Genomic DNA, 16610 nt, shown 5'->3' with positions numbered 1-16610 from the left:
ATGGAAGAATAACAGTTGCCCCTGTGGATGCGAACAATGTGAGAGTTTGAAGATGTACCAGGTAGAAAAATTTATCCTCAAAGGAAATATCTGATAAAGTAATTTAAGCTTTCTGACCATAGGTCAACAGGAATTGGGCCTTATAGCATAGCTTTTAAGTATGGAGTAGTATCGGTATTTGTAACATCCAGGTAGATTGCAGTTTCCTTTCAGGGCTGCAAAGTGAATAGTTTGTTAACTGGTAGATACAAGTGCATGGCAATGATTTGCAGTTGACTAAAAAAAAATAAATCCAACTAAATATGCTGAGTGTATAATTTCCACTGTGTAAGTAGTTTATTTAACAATGACCAAGAATTAACATTTTCTTTTAAAAATAAGAGGAAAGCTGTTGTGTTGTCACACAGAAGAGCTACACTTGCTCTTCTGGAAATCAGTAATGGTATAATTTTTTTACCATAAATCTAATCTTATTGGATTAAAATAACTTAAAAGATCTTTCTGAAAACATGCAATAGTGATGGCTGTTATTCCAGGAGGTTTAATATTTACAGGAAAATTAGATACTTAGCTCAAGGTAATTTTTGCATCCTTTAATGTTCAGGCACAGTATATGAAATTTTGAATTCCCACAATTTCTATGAATGGAATGTATTTGCACCTAGCTGTATTATGATGAAAGTAAACAACAACATCGTGTCATGACTTCTTACAGTTGTGAAAAAGTTCTAGTTACCAATTGTGATAATTTTATTAAACTACCCATCCTATTGTGTCAGATGGTTGTATGGATGTTGGATCGTTAATGCTAAAAGGTGTAGATCAACTGCTGAAATCTAGATTCACAGCTTTCTTCAAATATAAAGACAGGCTTATAACTGAAAAATATAACATTGATATTAAACATGTACAGTGGAATTTAAATCAAGTCATATGATAGCTTGAGCAGTACTAATGTATGCGATATTGATTATATATGTATATATACACAAAATGTCTTTTTGGTTGAACTAAATGGAATATAGCAGAATGTGTCACTTTAATGCAAAATTAAAGCAGCAGCAGAGAGCACATAGTACAGAATTTTCAGAGACCATTCTGATACATAGTGTACAGATGTGTGAAATTCAACTTCAAAGCTTCACAGCAACCACTCAAGGTAAAATGTACTTTAAGAATTTAAGCTAAGTATATCTTCCTCGGTCACAATGTTTAAAAGCTGGAGTTTTAAGCAATTCAAAAAATAAGCAAGAGTCCCTGCTCATAAGTATATTAATCTGTCAAATAAAGCTGCAGTCACACACATATTACATATAAAACAACTCCTGTAGCAAGTTAATAAGCGCAATGATGTTAGAGGAAAAGCGCGCTGTTCAAAATATCTCCAAATTCCAACTTGATAACATAATTGTTATCTATCAAAATATATATTTACCTCCCTGCCCAATAGAGGTCCATCATTGTGTCCTGTAGCTATTTTAGATCCTGCAGTGGGATCAATTATAGATGGGGCAAACAGAGAGCTAATCAGAACTACTCACATTGGAAATATGGCTAACATAGCTGTACGAAAGTGTGAAGGTTCTGAAGAAGAGACATATTGGACTCGAAATGTTAACTCTGTTTCTCTCTCCACAGATGCTGCTAGACCTGAGCTTTTCCAGCACTTTGTTTTTGTTTCACATTTCCAGATCTGTAGTATTTTATTTTTATATGTATGAAAGTGTTTTTTCCTATTCCCCACCCTCACAACGACCTCCAAGGTAAGCTGCTTATAGCGCTCAACCACTGAAAAGGCAGATTCCATTAAATTAATGGAGAATATTTGAAGTCTTCATTCCTCACAAATCATCACAAAGAAAATTCAATAGTATTTTTTGAGAACTATTAAAAACATGTTATTGTATTTTGTAGACAGGCACTGGAGTTTACCTTGAACAGGTTTTTTTGCCCCTTAAATGTTAAGAGAAACGTATACTGCATTCCCTAAAAGCTGTAAATCACTCAGTTGTAGAGGGAATCCTCACCAGCCTCCTTTATCACTTCCACTCCCAAATAAAACCTCAATTATTGTACAAGATGAGGAGATATTTATTGTCTCTCAAGACCTAAGCAACACGGCAAATTCTTCTAAACATAAAACTACATGTACTTCAATATTATAGGCACAGCTAGAAACCGTTAACACTGTGTGCTACCAAAACTGATTGGCTTAAACTTCAGAAATCATTTCAGGTGGATTGAGATGTAAGGCCATTTTTATCTGGTTGGAAGAAATGTTCTACTAATGCATTGACCAAGTCATTGAGCTCCTCCTTCAGCTTTTCAAAGTCACTGGGAAAAGAGGTAACAATGAGTACATGTGTGCTATAAAGAAACTTAACAATCACAGAGGAGTAACAATACATTTTACATTCTTAAATTTGATTATTCAGTAGAAAATAGGTGAACATGTTATTTATGTTTGAGTAACAACTACAGTTTTATTAATATTCAGCATATTTAGATGCTTAATGGAAAATAATCAAATTGAAATATACACATATCACAAGTAGTATAGTAATTAATTCCTCAGATGGCTACCTTGACTCTTTTCTGCCCTCCTTATTCCAGATATTTCAGCTTCTGTATCTTAAGCTACCATCAAATGAATCTTAGCACTCATATGACTAAAGAGAATATTCACTTCAGTTTTGACAGCCAGCTTAACTTAAAACATTTTTCTCTAGATCTCTCCTGTGCCTTCTGTACGATAGTGCCATGGTCAGTTTGTTCATTCACCCTGCTGACTTTTCCTTCATCTGCACAGTCAGCAAGAACCTCACCTTGTCACAGTCACATCCCCCTGTCCATGAGCACTAATCAAGTCACAGGATAAAATGTAATTTAACTATTTATAAACATTTTACTTCCTGCTTCCTCTTAAATTTAAACACCTATTTGAGTGGAGCATTTGTTCCTTCAATGTTAGAATTCAACTACAGTAAATTGGAAATGACAGCCTATCTTGTTTGGATGAGTTGTAGGTTTGCTGCCAGAACTTGCCATCACATGTGAGCAAGACTACAGTTAAGATGACAAATTATAATTTTCCACACTGCATGAAGCTGCCCCAGTCACTGCGACTACATACAAATTTTGAATGCAAGTGCAGATGGGTGGGCCACTGCCCAACAAGACTAGCGAAGTAAGGCAATCCTCTATAAATGAAAAGTACTGCATTATTCCGGCCAGACTCTCTGTCAAAACTTAGTAATCCATATTTACTATTAAAAACAAAAAACTACTGCGGATGCTGGAAATCCAAAACAAAAACAGAATTACCTGGAAAAACTCAGCAGGTCTGGCAGCATCGGCGGAGAAGAAAAGAGTTGACGTTTCGAGTCCTCATGACCCTTCAACAGAACTGAGCAATATCAGGAGAAGGGTGAAATATAAGCTGGTTTAAGGTTGGGGGGGGGGGGGGGGGGTGCGGCGGCGGTGTGGGGGGAGAGAAGTTGCAGTGGGGGGGTGGGTGGTTGTAGGGACAAGCAAGCAGTGATAGGAGCAGATAATCAAAAGATGTTACAGACTATGTTTGTAGATGGGTGCCAATCGAGCAGGCTCCTTTGTCCTGGATGGTGTCAGGCTGCTTGAGTGTTGTTGGGGCTACACTCTTCCAGGCAAGTGGACAGTATTCCACCACACTCCTGACTTATGCCCTGTGGATGGTGGACAGACTTTGGGGAGTCAGGAGGTGAGTTACACACCATAGGATTCCTAGTCTCTGACCTGCTCTTGTAGCCAAAGTATCTATATGGCTAGTCCACTTCAGTTTCTGGTCAATGGTAACCCCCAAGATGTTGATAGTGGAGGATTCAGTGATGGTAATACCATTGAATGTCAAGGGGCAATGGCGAGTTTCTCTCTTGTTGGAGGTGGTCATTGCCTGGCACTTGCATGGTGCGAATATTACTTGCCACTTGTCGGCACAGGCCTGGATATTGTCCAGGTCTTGTTGCATTTGGACATGGGCTGCTTCAGTATCTGAGGGGTCGCAAATGGTGCTGGACATTGTGCAATCATCAGTGAACATCCCCACTTCTGACCTTATGTTGGAATGAAGGTCATTGATGGAGCAACTGAAGATGGTTGGGCCTAGGACACTACCCTGAGGAACTCCTGTAGTGATGTCCTAGAACTGAGATGATTGACCTCCAACAACCACAACCATCTTCCTTTGTGCTAGGTATGACTCACATTAGACAGAACAACAACTCTGTAAAAATAAAATGCTTCGCTGTGCTGCGTCTGGTTCGTTTGTCAGTCACCTCAAATCTGTGTCCTCTGGTTACTGATGCTTCTGTCACTGGAAACAGCTTTTCCTTATTTCCTCTGTCAAAATCCTTCACGATTTTGAACATATCTATCTAATCTCATCTTAATGTTCTCCGCTCTAAGCGGAATAACCCCAGTTTGCATAGTCTTTCCACATTAACTGAAATCCCTCATCCAGGGTACCAGTTTAGTAAATCTCTCGGTACCCACTCTATCCTTTCTAAAATGTGATACCCAGAATTGAACCAAATGTCCCAGCTGAGACCAAACCAGTGTTTTATAAAGGTTGAGCATAACTTTTTAGTTCATTTCTCTACTTATAAATGCAAAGATCCCTTTTTTTTCTGCAAAATATTTGTGTGCATACATCCCCAGGTCTCCAGAGTTTAAAATGTTATTTAGTTTAGATTGTCTCTCCTCTTTCCTCCTACCAAAATATAACTTCACATTTCCCTCTGTTAAATTTCAGTCTGCCCATTTCCCAAGTCTGTTTTTATTTTTCTGAAGTCTGTCATAATCCTCTTCGTTGTTTACTACATTTCTGGGTTTTGCGTCATCTGTGAATTTTGAAATTATGTTCCGTATACCCAAGTCTGGGTCATTAATCCATCTAAAAAGGAGCAGTGATCCTAATACCAATCCTGGTAAAATACTGCAGTATACTTCCCTCTAGTTTGAAGAACAACTGTTTACTACTGCTCTTTCGGTCTCTTGACCAATTTTGTATCTGCACTGCCTCTGTTCCTTTAATCCTGTGGGCTTTAATTGTGCTAATAAGTCTATTGTATGATACTTTATCAAACACTATTTTGAAAGTCCATATACACATCAACCACATTGCAATCTTCAACTCTCATAGCTACTCAAAGAACTTAATCAAGTTCATCAAACACGATTTGATGTCAGCCACTAAACTGTTCTCATACTACACTCTACCCCTTGTTCGCTGTTTTAGATCTCCACTGTACTTTCTGTATTCAGCTTTGTTCTCTACTATATTCTTAACGATACATTTGTCATAAGCATCTTCTTTCCATTTCATTTTAATCTCTATGGGCGGGATTTGCCGATGGGCATTGTCATGGGCGGGACCGGAAAATTTGGAGAGTTGTCAATTCTTAATGGCTTTCCAAATTTTCCTGGGCCATCCGTGATGATACCCGGCAGTGTCAGGGCTGGAAAATCCCGCCCTATATCTTTAGCCATTCAGGAACCTCTAGGCTTTAGATGCCTTTCCTTTCTCCCTCATGGGAACATGCCTATTCCTTAGCCGAGTCACTTCCACTTTGAAAGACTCTCATTCTTCAATTACTGTTGCCTATCAATTTTTGATTCCAATTCACATGAGCTAAATCCCTTTTCAACTCACTGAAATTATCTCTCCTTCAACTTAGTATTTTATACTTGATTGTTCCTTGTCTTTTTCCATAACTATACTAAATCTAAGATCACTGTTTCCCCAAATGTTTCCCACTGAAACATCCTCCATTTGCCCTTCATTCACCAAAACGAGATCCAGCAAAGCTTCCTTCCTCATTGGGCTGGAAACATACTGATCAAGAAAGTTCCCTTGTACACAGTTCAGGAATTCCTCCCCCACTTTGCCCTTTAGCCTAATAAAGACTAGGCCATAAAGAGTGTAATGCAGACCCCATTTTCATACTCCGTAGTCTTTCATCCTTCTGTAATTTGATCCTTTATCTCCTTCGTACTAGTTGGTAGACTACATTACACACCCAGTAGAATAGCTCCTCTATTATTCCTTAATTTTAACCAAAAATATTCTGACACCTCGACTACATCATTACTGTCTAATACTATAATAGCTCCTTTGACCAGTACTGACATCCCATCCTCACCATCACCACCACTCCAGCCCCCAGTCATTTATTCCTTCTCCATCTCTTCTGAATATCCTAAAGCCCGGAAGATTAAGTTCTCAGTCCTCCCCTTTGATGCAAGTCTCACTTTTTGCCACTATATCATAGTCCCATTTGGAGACTTTTGCCTGTAGCTCACCAATGTTATGTAGCATTTTAAAAAATTAATTCACAGGATGTGGGCTTCGCTGGCTGGGCCAGCATTTATTGCCCATCCCTAGTTGCCCTTGAGAAGGTGGTGGTGAGCTGTCTTTTTGAACCACTGCAGTCCATGTGCTATGTGCATTAATGCAAATGCGCTCCAAACCCATCTTAGACTGCCACACTTCCCAATCTGATCCCTCCTATTTCTGTGCTAATCTTCCTCATGTGTTATTGGTGTCTCAGTCCTCTACTTGCTACTCCTCTCTGATCCATACCGGCGCCCAACTCCTAAGTTATTGTAAACCCTCCCCTATAGCTCTAGTTAACTTCCCCACTCCCCACCAGAATATTGGTTCCAGGTCCATTTAGGTACAACCCTTCCATCTTCAACAGGTCCCCTCTCGTCCCCAAGAACTTAAAGTCCTCCCTCCTGCACCATTTCTCCAGCCGCACATTATCCTGTTTTACTCAACTCTCACCAGCATGTGACACTGGCGGTATTCCAGAGATTGCCACCTTTCAGATCCTGCTCTAATTTCCTCCCGAGCTTTTGAAACACTGAGTGCAGGACCTCAATCCTTTTCCTTCAGTATCATTGGTTCCCACATGGCCAGTGTTCCTGCTCCCCTCTCAAAACATCCTGCAGCTTCTCCATGATGTTCCTTACCCTGGTATGGGGGGGCAACAAACAATATGGGACTCATGCTGGCAGATGCAAAAACACTTGCCTGTCCCATTGAATCCCCTATGACTACTGCATTTCTACACTTTGCTGTGCCCCTCCCTGTGCAGCCATTTGTTTCACACATTTGACACAAATAGAAACAAGGAGCTGACGTTGATGAGAAACTGAAGACAAGCTGCTCAGGGCAAATTAAGGAGACACTTTCCTTCCTCTCCCTTACAAAGTACTGACCTCATCTACCAAAATGAGGAAGTCGGAAATCCAGATCTTCAAATTGAAACTACTTCCTTTTTATGTTTCCTATAATGTTATTTTAAAGACAATTATATTGCCAAGTTAGAATCAATCAGCATTCCAACCTACCGTGTAATTTTGAAAACTCTTTTACAAAGTAGGGAAAATTAAACTAAACCTCAAATGTGGGTGGCTTTTTTTTAATTCATTCATGGAAATGTGGGCGTCGTTGGCTCGGCCAGCATTTATTGCCCATCCCTAATTGCCCTTGTTCAGAGGGAATTTTAAAAGAGTCAACCGCATTGCTGTGGGTCTGGAGTTACATGTAGGCAAGACCAGGTAAGGACAGCATATTTCCTTCCTTAAAAGGACATTAGCGAACCATCTGGGTTTTTATAACAATCGGCAATGGTTTCATGGTCATCATCAGAATTTTAATTGCAGACTTTTATTGAATTCAAATTTCATCATCTGCTGTGGTATGATTCAAACCCAGGTCCCCAGAGCATTACCCTGGGTCTCTGGAACACTAGTCCAGCGACAATACCACTATGCCACCGCCTCCCCATCTTGCTTCAGAGTCAGCTCTGAAACTACATGAAAATAACAGAATTTCAAAATAGTTCAGAAGCAGAACAAACTTGCATTCAGAAACCAATTCCAGGGATTTTCTAGGCTCTCTGAAAACGGTGCCCTGGAGCTGGAAGGGGTTGGAGGTGAAACATTGTGTGGGGTGGTGCTGGAATGGACTTCTAGCATCATCACACTGGGTCCAGATTTTTCCAGCTGCAGGCAGCAAGTCAGGTGTGAACTTTTGGAAAAAGGGCATTTAAGAGCTATTTAAGATAATTAAATTTATAATTCAATGGTATTTTACAAGCCCATTCAAATTTTTTGGCAAGTGCACAGGCACAATGGGGCATCAGAGCCCCAGCAAGTTTATCAGGTTGGCAAGTGAAGTCATTGCCACATTTGGCAGCCATGCAGTAAGACAGTTCACCTTCACCGGAAGGCTGAGGCAGTGCGGCCAAAGCAATTTGCATCAGGTGTCAGGACTTTGAGGTCAAGTCTCCATCTTGCTGCTGACACACGGATGCATTGAGAGGTGGTGAGTTTGGAGGAAGTATCTGGAAGAGTGACCCTTCAGACCAGCAGTGCCCACCTGTCATGGGCATTGTCCAATCAGAAGGTAGGTCCTTAAGCGAGCAGGAGAACCTGAGAGAGAGGGAAGGAGGTGCAGACACAGGGATCAGGGCAGCAGCAACCGCATGTGCAGCTCCAGGATGGGGAAGGATGGCAGGTCGCAGAGGGGACCGCAAGCAACTGCCAGCGCAGAGGAAGTGGTACCCTGTATCAAGGGTGTACAGGCAGAGGATGAGCTATCTTCAGATATTGTATGTCACCAAAGACCACATCAGTCCTGAGAGACTGTTGCAGACCTTTGTGCTATGATGGCGAATGAATTGAGACCCAGTGCAAATAGTGGTCACCTGATGTCAGTGCCAGTGAAGACTACCACGTCCCTTAATTTATACACCTCCAGTTCATTCAGGGGTCTACCAGAGACCTATCTGGCATCTCTCAATCAGCAGCACATCAATGCATCAAGGTGATGACCAATACCCTCTTCAGGAAGGTCAGCCAATACATCTATTGTTGCACTGATCTGGACAGTCAGTCTGAGAGAGCCACAGGATTTGGGGTCATTGCTAGGTTCCCCCGCATGCAAGATATGATAGACTACACGCATGTGGCCATCAGCAGCCTTCATTAAAAGAAAGGACTTCCACTCCATCAATGTGCAACTGGTCTGTGACCACCACCAGCAGATCCTGCAGCTGTACACTCATCACCCTGGAAGCAGCCACAACACCTGCATACACAGGCACTCCCAGGTGCCTGAGCTGCTCACTTTGAAGATTAGATTCTTAACGACAAGGCTATCCACCAAAGAGATGGCTGCTGACTCCAGTGAGGAATCCTGGAATGGAAGCAGAGGAGAAATACAACATTAGCTACACGGTGACCCGAGCCACCAGCGAGCAGAGGATACGTCTCCTGAAGATGAGATTCAGGTATCTGGATTGTTCTGGTGGAGCACTTCAATGTGTCCTATCAGGGGTCTCAGGCACTTTGCGCAATCTAGCACTGCAGAGGGGGAAGGGGCTGACCAATGAGGATTTAGTGAAGCGTGAGGCATCCTCAGACAAAGACAATGACGAAGAAGCTGATGACCAGCCGCAGCATCAGGAAAGACATGAGGGACCATGTGGAGGGACCAATGAGATAGGGGCAAGGGAGGCTCAGGAGGCACTCATACAGACACGATTCAGATGGCCCTCCTCGCATCATGTTTCCAGCCAAATAAAGGTTCACCTTCATCCTCCACTATTACCATTCCCTCGTTTTCAAACACAGGCTCCCTTATCCCGTCACCTAGTGTTTCTGGACAGTCAAAAAGACAACCATGCTTGTCATGGCCTCTCCCAAACAGCCCCGGCCTGAGCCATGCTACTCCTGCGCTTCCATGTAACATTTCCATTTTTTGTTGCAGGCCGAGAAAACAATTAATCTCTTTATTACAAACATCGGCACACAGAAGCAAAACATCTTAATGATGTACTTACCCATGAAGCCCAAGTGCATCTAACATGTTTTCTTAATTCTTTTACAAGCGCTCCCCCTTCACTACCAGCTGAGATGGACACATGCTGCTGATGTTACTGCCCCTGGGCCTTGGATGACTTTGGCAGCTGTGCTGTCTGCCTGACACTTGGAGAGCCTCATTATGCTGAGGGAATCCTGCAGGATCCTCCTTTGTCATCATGGCAACTGGAGGCACTGGGGTCACTGGCAGAGAGGCTGAGGAGCCACTGTCCACATGTGAAGCACCCGAGGGGAGAACCGAAATGTAGTGGACAGCCACTCCTCCTCCCTCACAAGCTACATTTATATCTCCCTCCTCACCTGAGATGGACAAGAAGCTGGGGGAGATTTCCAAATCTCACCCCCCACTCTCGCCTTGGTACCTTGAGCTCATGTTGAGGGGGATGATATGCAGGTCAGTGCAAATCCCTGGCATTCACTGACTAGCCTGCTGGATCTGGCTCTCCATGAGGTTTGGCAACTGCTCAATGGAGGAGGCCATGCGCGTAGACAGAAGGGAAATGGCAGTACTCAGCTTGGATGGACTCCTCCATCGCCCAAACCAGGGTGCACATACCCACTGAAATATCTGCCAAATTTTCTTGCATCTCATGCTGAACTTCCAGCATCTTGTATCTTACCGATAACTCCAAAAGCCTGACATCAGGCTGGGGCTCAGCATGGGCCTACCTCCAACATTCTTCTGGCGGTCAGTGGCATCAGCTGTCACATCCTCCGATAGTTGATCAGGTGTGGTTGTGGTGCTTCAAACAAGCTGTGACCCTGGGCATAGTTTTCCGTGCCCATTGGCATTTGGTGTGTTCGGTGGCATGAGCGGACAATATGGCGAGAAGGTCAAAAATCAGTTTCACAACGTCATGAAACCAGTTTGCGATCTTCCGCTCTGCTCGTCAATGGCAGGCCACGTTTCCCGCCGTAGGACTTCGGGGACTTCATTGTAATACATCTGCATATAATTATAAACCCAGCTCACCGGAATCATCCCCCCCGCTGGATCATCTGAGCACGTCGGTGGTTCACAACTGTACATGAGCAATGTGCACTTCGCTCGGCACTTCAAGGTTTGTTTGCCTACCTTGCTTTGGGCACCACTCACGGTCATCAGCGCCAGGCTTCGAGGCAGCACCACATTATGGGCAGGTCTCTACCAGACCAGCCATAAGGTGGGGGTGGCTTGTCAACAGCTGCAGGGCTAGGGCTTGCTTAGGAAAGAGGCAGGAGTGGCCTCAGGCAAGGGAAGAAAGAGGCTGCAGGGAGAGGGCTGTACTGGGGAAGGAGGGTATCCCAGGGTGTGTGTGGGGCCATAGATTGATCTGTGCAAGTGGCCGCAAGATGATGAGGGCAGAGGAGGCAGTCTACAGAGGATATGAGGCCAGATGGAGATGTGAGGGTGTGTGTGAGGGAGTGAGCGATGTCCCTTGAACTGGCAGTGAGTGAGATGCCAGTGCATATGTGATGGGCTCGAGTGTGAGAGTTTAGAGTGATGTGATGGTTGCCTTATCTTGGCGGCATGGATGAGATCATTTGTCCTCTATCTGCATTGGATGGCCAACCTCTTCTGTGCAGTATTGGCACTGATCATCACTGCCATCGCCTAACAAGCTGGAATGGTAAAGTTGCTGCCCCTCCCACTGCCAGAGTGGGGGTAGAGGACATCAGAACGGGCCTCCGCAGCGTCCAAAAGACACTCAGTGGACATGTCACTAAACCCGGGGACTGCACCCTTCCTGCCTTTCGGGGCCATGTCTTCTGTGCAGCAGTGCTGGGCTGGAAGCACTGAGGGATGTGTGCGTGGCTGCACTTTAAATGTGGCGCCTGGTGTGAAGCAGCAGCAAGGTGACGTTATGGCAGGAAATCGGAGCCCACCCACCATCGAAACAGGACAATATGGCGTGAGAAGCCGCCATTGCAGCCAGTAGGTTCTTTTTCCCACCCGCTACCCCACTTAGTGCAAATCTGGGATGATTCCATTCCCTGAATCTACTTGTGAAAGTATACCCACCAGCATGAAAACATATGCACTGCTAGAAGGTGCAGGGGGATGATGCGACAATGCATCCACTAAGGTCGTCTTCTCTTCCTCGGAGGTGGACAACTGTCCCCCAAGGCAGCAGCTCTCTGTTCTTATGATTGACATGTGTGAGGGAATAGAAGGAGTAAAGAGTTTTGTTCTTCCAAACAAGAAGTCCAGAACTGGCTGGAGTTCAAATCAATCTATGTACGGTTGAGGACATAGGAATACCATCACTCGCGCCTGCTCAAGAGGATACACATTCCCTTGTGACTGTAGTGAGAGAGTACAGATACTGGGGAGGGACAGCCCACCATGTCGCTGACAATGGAGTGAGGCTGCATCTTCTATGAAAGGAATGGACGCAGCCCAACCAAAGGGTTTGAGCCTGGCAGTGACCCTCGCAAGGTCACTCCAGATTGGCTCAATGCCACACTTGCCTGTGGGTTCAGAGTCAACAGCTAGGGTGGCAGCTGCTTAGGCATTGTGCCTGCGCTTGTGGGGCACCTCAATAGTACTTCATTGGCCATAAAGTGCTTTGGGGCATCCTAAGTTTGTGAAAGACACTACAGAAACCCAAGTCTTTTTTTCTTCAATTCCACAGGCTTCAACTTTAGCCATCAATTTTTTGATAGATTATCTTCTGGAAGTCCATATAAATAACGTCCACAGACATTCCCCTGTCCACTACTTTTAATGACCTCTTTGAAAAATTCAATCCAGTTCACGGGGAAATTACCTGCCCTTTACAAATCCATGCTGAGTGTCTCTGATCAGTTTAAAATGTTCAAGCTTCTCAGTCTCGCAATCCTTAATTATAGACTCTCAATTTCCAGACAGCAGATGTTTAAGACCAACTGGTTTGTAATTTCCTGGTTTCCCCCACTCTCATTTCTCAAATAGTGAACTTTGGAAGATTATAGTTAGGGCACCTGCAATGTCTCACTTACTTCTTATAAAAACCTGGTCCTAGGAATTTGTCACTTTTTGCAATTGTTTAATTCCTTATTGTTATTTTGCTTCTATTAATTTGGATGAGTCCCTTACTCTGATTCAATATTAGTTTTTTGGGATGTCTAGCATGCTGACCTCTCCCTCAACTAGAAATGCCGACTCCAAGTAACTATTCAGCCTGTCCATCACTATAATCAGTTTTCAAGCGATCCCTAATATAATTCCAAAAAGTTTTTGTGATGATTTTTATATCCCATGTGAGTTTCTTTTCAAACTTCCTTTTCGTTGTGCCTACTATCTGTATTGTGACCTTATATTCATTGTGTCTTTCGCAGTCACCAGGATCTGCGCTTTTTTGTGTTTTTGTAGGAGTCTTTCTTCCATTTGACTTTGTCTCTGATCTCCTCATTGTTTATGGCTGTCGTTTTTGGCAAGTAAAGTTCTTGCCTCTTAATGGTTTTGACTGTTTCTGTATCACATTAAATTCTTTTTAAACACCTCCCACTGATCTTCTGTTGTCTCACCCATTAGCAGATTTGCTAAGATTTATTGAAATCAGCCTTACCAAAATATAGAATCTTAGCAGTACGTTCAAGATTCTCCCATTCAGACACAACTTTGAACTTGATTATGTTATCGCTATTAGATAAATATTCATGAACCATTAGGCTGTTAACTAGATCTGGCTCATTGCAAAGTCTAACATGACATGCCCTCTTGTTTGTTCTAAGGCATATTCATGCAGAAAATTATCCCAGACACAAGAAATTCACCACCTTTTTGATGTGTGCTGGTGTGCTTAGCCAATCTATATGAAAGTTAAAATCCCCTATTAAAACCATTCTGGCTTTGCTACATGCTTTTCTAATCTCTGCATTTATACAATCTACCACTTCATTGCTGCTACCAGGGATACTATACACAACTCTCACTACATTTTAAATCCTTTAGCATTTCTTAATTCTACCCATAAAGTCCCCACAGCCTGCTCATTATATTATCCCTTATATCCTCTTTTACTGTTGATTCATATCAGGACTCATTGACAAATATTCCAGTTATAGGCACAAACACTGAGAAAACGATGGTTAAAGCTGAAATCCCATCCATATAATTTTGTTCAAGATAGACTCAAACCAAAACCAATTCTCGATAGAACACAATTCACCTTTTATGATGGTTACGAAACTTGCTTAGTGGGACTCTCCAAAAAAGATACGCAGAATCTCGCAAAAAATAAGTCTCCGCCTCCGTTTTTCATTATTTCTCTTTCTGGCTCTCTCCTCATTCACTTGTTTATCATTATTTATGTTACCCTCCCCCTTTCTGGTTTCTTAAATGTCCTCATTTTCATCTATCGCATCACATTTCGTTTCTCCCCTCACCAACTTTCATCTTTATCCTAGCTCACTTTCCTGTAATTTCTCCTCTTACTCTTCAAGTGGCCTCTGTTTACTTTAACAGTTCCATTTTCATCTTAATTTTTAAGCATTGGTGCCACCTAAAGGGGAGCAGCATGAAGGGGTAAGTTAGCTAGATTTCACAGCCAGATTTTCAGAACAAAACAGGAAGCTGGGAGCAGGGCTGTGATTCAGAGAGAGAGGAGCATAGCAATGGTGGGAAATGAACAGGTACAGGTTTGTCAAATGTTGGTGGAAACATTTCGGACAGTCCAAGGTTGTGGTTGAACCAACAGTGCTCGTCAACAAAGTCCTTGCAACCATCATGCAGGGGAGAAAAATATTAAAAGACACAGCCCAAGAACAAAGGCTTGGATGTGGTAAGAGCGGGGAAATGTTATCAGATGATTATAGAAGCACTTAAATGTCTAGCTTCTCTGGGACGATTCACAGAATTCTGCAAATCATCTTTCTATCTGAGTCATAGCCTTGCTCCTGCTTCCTGTTTTGTTTTGAAAATCTGGTTAACTGCGAGATCCAGTTAGCTGACTCGTTCATGCTGCTCCACTTTAGGCTCCAATGCTATAAAAAGTATGATAATTGCTGAGTAGTCTTTGGTCAAATATAATTTACCAAAAATCTCTTCACAACAACTAGGTCTTTCTGAACTATTCAATATTTACAAAATTAGTCCGTGCAAAGCTTGCAACCTTGTAGGGAGGTTAAATGTACTTTATCCATTTCTTAAAAGTTAATCAATAAGAAAACAAATGCAGACTTTGCCGAAAGCCTAGTGGATAAAAGACAGCTAAATCAATTAATACTGGTGTACAAAAATGGAAAATGTCGAAAATGGACATCAAGTTATCTTTTGCCAAAGTTAATGGGCAGAATTTTCTGCCTACCGGGCAGGCAGGCCCGACCCAATCTCCGGCGGGCGGGGAGCCAATCCCCGCTGGAGAAGCAGGCCCCGCCGCCATTTTAAGTGGGCAGGCCAATTAAGGCCCGTCCAGCATGACGCCCGGCGGGAAGCGCTATGCGCTTCCTGTGCGGGCGGGGGGATTCCCCAAATGCAAGAGTGCGCTCTTTTGTGCATGTGCACGAAAGAGCGCACATCTTCCTGAGGCTAAGTGCTGCCTCAGGGAGATCGCTGAAAGTAGTGCAAACATTAAAAATAGAAAAATTAAAAAATCCTTAACGTGTCCCCCTCATGTGACAATGTCACACGAGATGGGACATGTTAATAAATTTCACTAAAACTTTATTAAAGTTTTTTAAACCCTACATGAAACCTCATTCCACCAGTGGATGAGGTTTCATGTTTTTTCAGAAGCCCACTGGGGCTCCTGGCCTGCCCACCAGCCTCAAGGTTGGACGAGCAGGTCCTTTAATTGTTTAAATGATCCTGTCAATGGCCTCAATTGGCCATTGACAGGTCGGCGGGTCCGCAGCTGATTTTGCTGTGCCCCTGCCTTCCTGCCCCCTGCTCGCTGACAGCAAAATTCAGCCCAATGTTTCAGGTGTAGGCTTTGACAGATTTGTTGTATATTTCCAGCACTTTGTGTCTCATTTTCTCTCTCCAAATTTCCAGCATTCGCAGTCTACCAATTCTTTAAATATTTCTGACAATCAGAAATCAGTTAAAAGAAACAATATTGCTACTTTAAAACTTTAAACTAATAAAATGTTACCTATTTCCAGGCGGTGCACATATCTCTGTATAATATTTAATTTTAGGCTCTGTCCCACTAGTTCTCAGTGTGGCTACACATCCATTCTTGAATGTGAAAGTGATCATTTGGCTGCTTCTACTGGTTGGAAGCACCTAAAATACAGATAGGCAAACAGTTACTAAAATTCCTTAGGACCAAACAGAAAATCCCAGGCTACAAAGAATTTTATTTTACATACTTAAACACACACACTTCTACACTGTATGTTTTCAAAGCAGGCTCTTTGGTCCTGATGAACCATCTCAGTTCATGTGATTTCTATCATTTTTTCAAACTGTTAGTTTACTAGAATGTTATTCTGTGGTAATTTATAAAAATATTTTCTACAATAGCACTGTTTTCCTTTGGCAGCTGATGGAAGTTAAAACAGAGTTACACAGGAAGGTATCAATATTTACACATAGAAGTTTGGAAACCTCATCCGTATAACATTACAAAATTAAATAGACATCTCTTCTATGTAAGTCACCTTTACAAGTTGTTCAAAAAGCATTAGAAGCTATTTAAAAGGCTTTGCTGTTAGCTGATTAAAAGTTATCGCCAGGGTACACTTCCCTAAAAAAGAACTATGAATTGTTCATTAGC

General features: G+C 42.6%; 1 protein-coding gene across 1 annotated transcript in view; it reads right to left on the bottom strand.

Moving 5' to 3' along the window:
- Nucleotides 1-306: 306 nt before the first annotated feature.
- Nucleotides 307-16610, bottom strand: part of pgm2 (phosphoglucomutase 2) — a 79990-nt gene continuing 63686 nt past the window's right edge. Inside the window, exons 13-14 of the mRNA XM_078546133.1 lie at nt 15984-16117; nt 307-2334 (exon numbers count right to left, since the gene is read on the bottom strand). Coding sequence (XP_078402259.1) covers nt 2232-2334; nt 15984-16117 — 237 coding nt within the window. The 3' untranslated portion in view covers nt 307-2231. The remainder of the gene's footprint in view (nt 2335-15983; nt 16118-16610) is intronic.

This window comes from Cetorhinus maximus, chromosome 1 (assembly GCF_964194155.1).
Source record: "Cetorhinus maximus chromosome 1, sCetMax3.hap1.1, whole genome shotgun sequence".
In the NCBI taxonomy this organism is placed as follows: Eukaryota; Metazoa; Chordata; class Chondrichthyes; order Lamniformes; family Cetorhinidae; genus Cetorhinus; species Cetorhinus maximus.
This window is presented reverse-complemented; position numbering and strand designations above follow the sequence as displayed.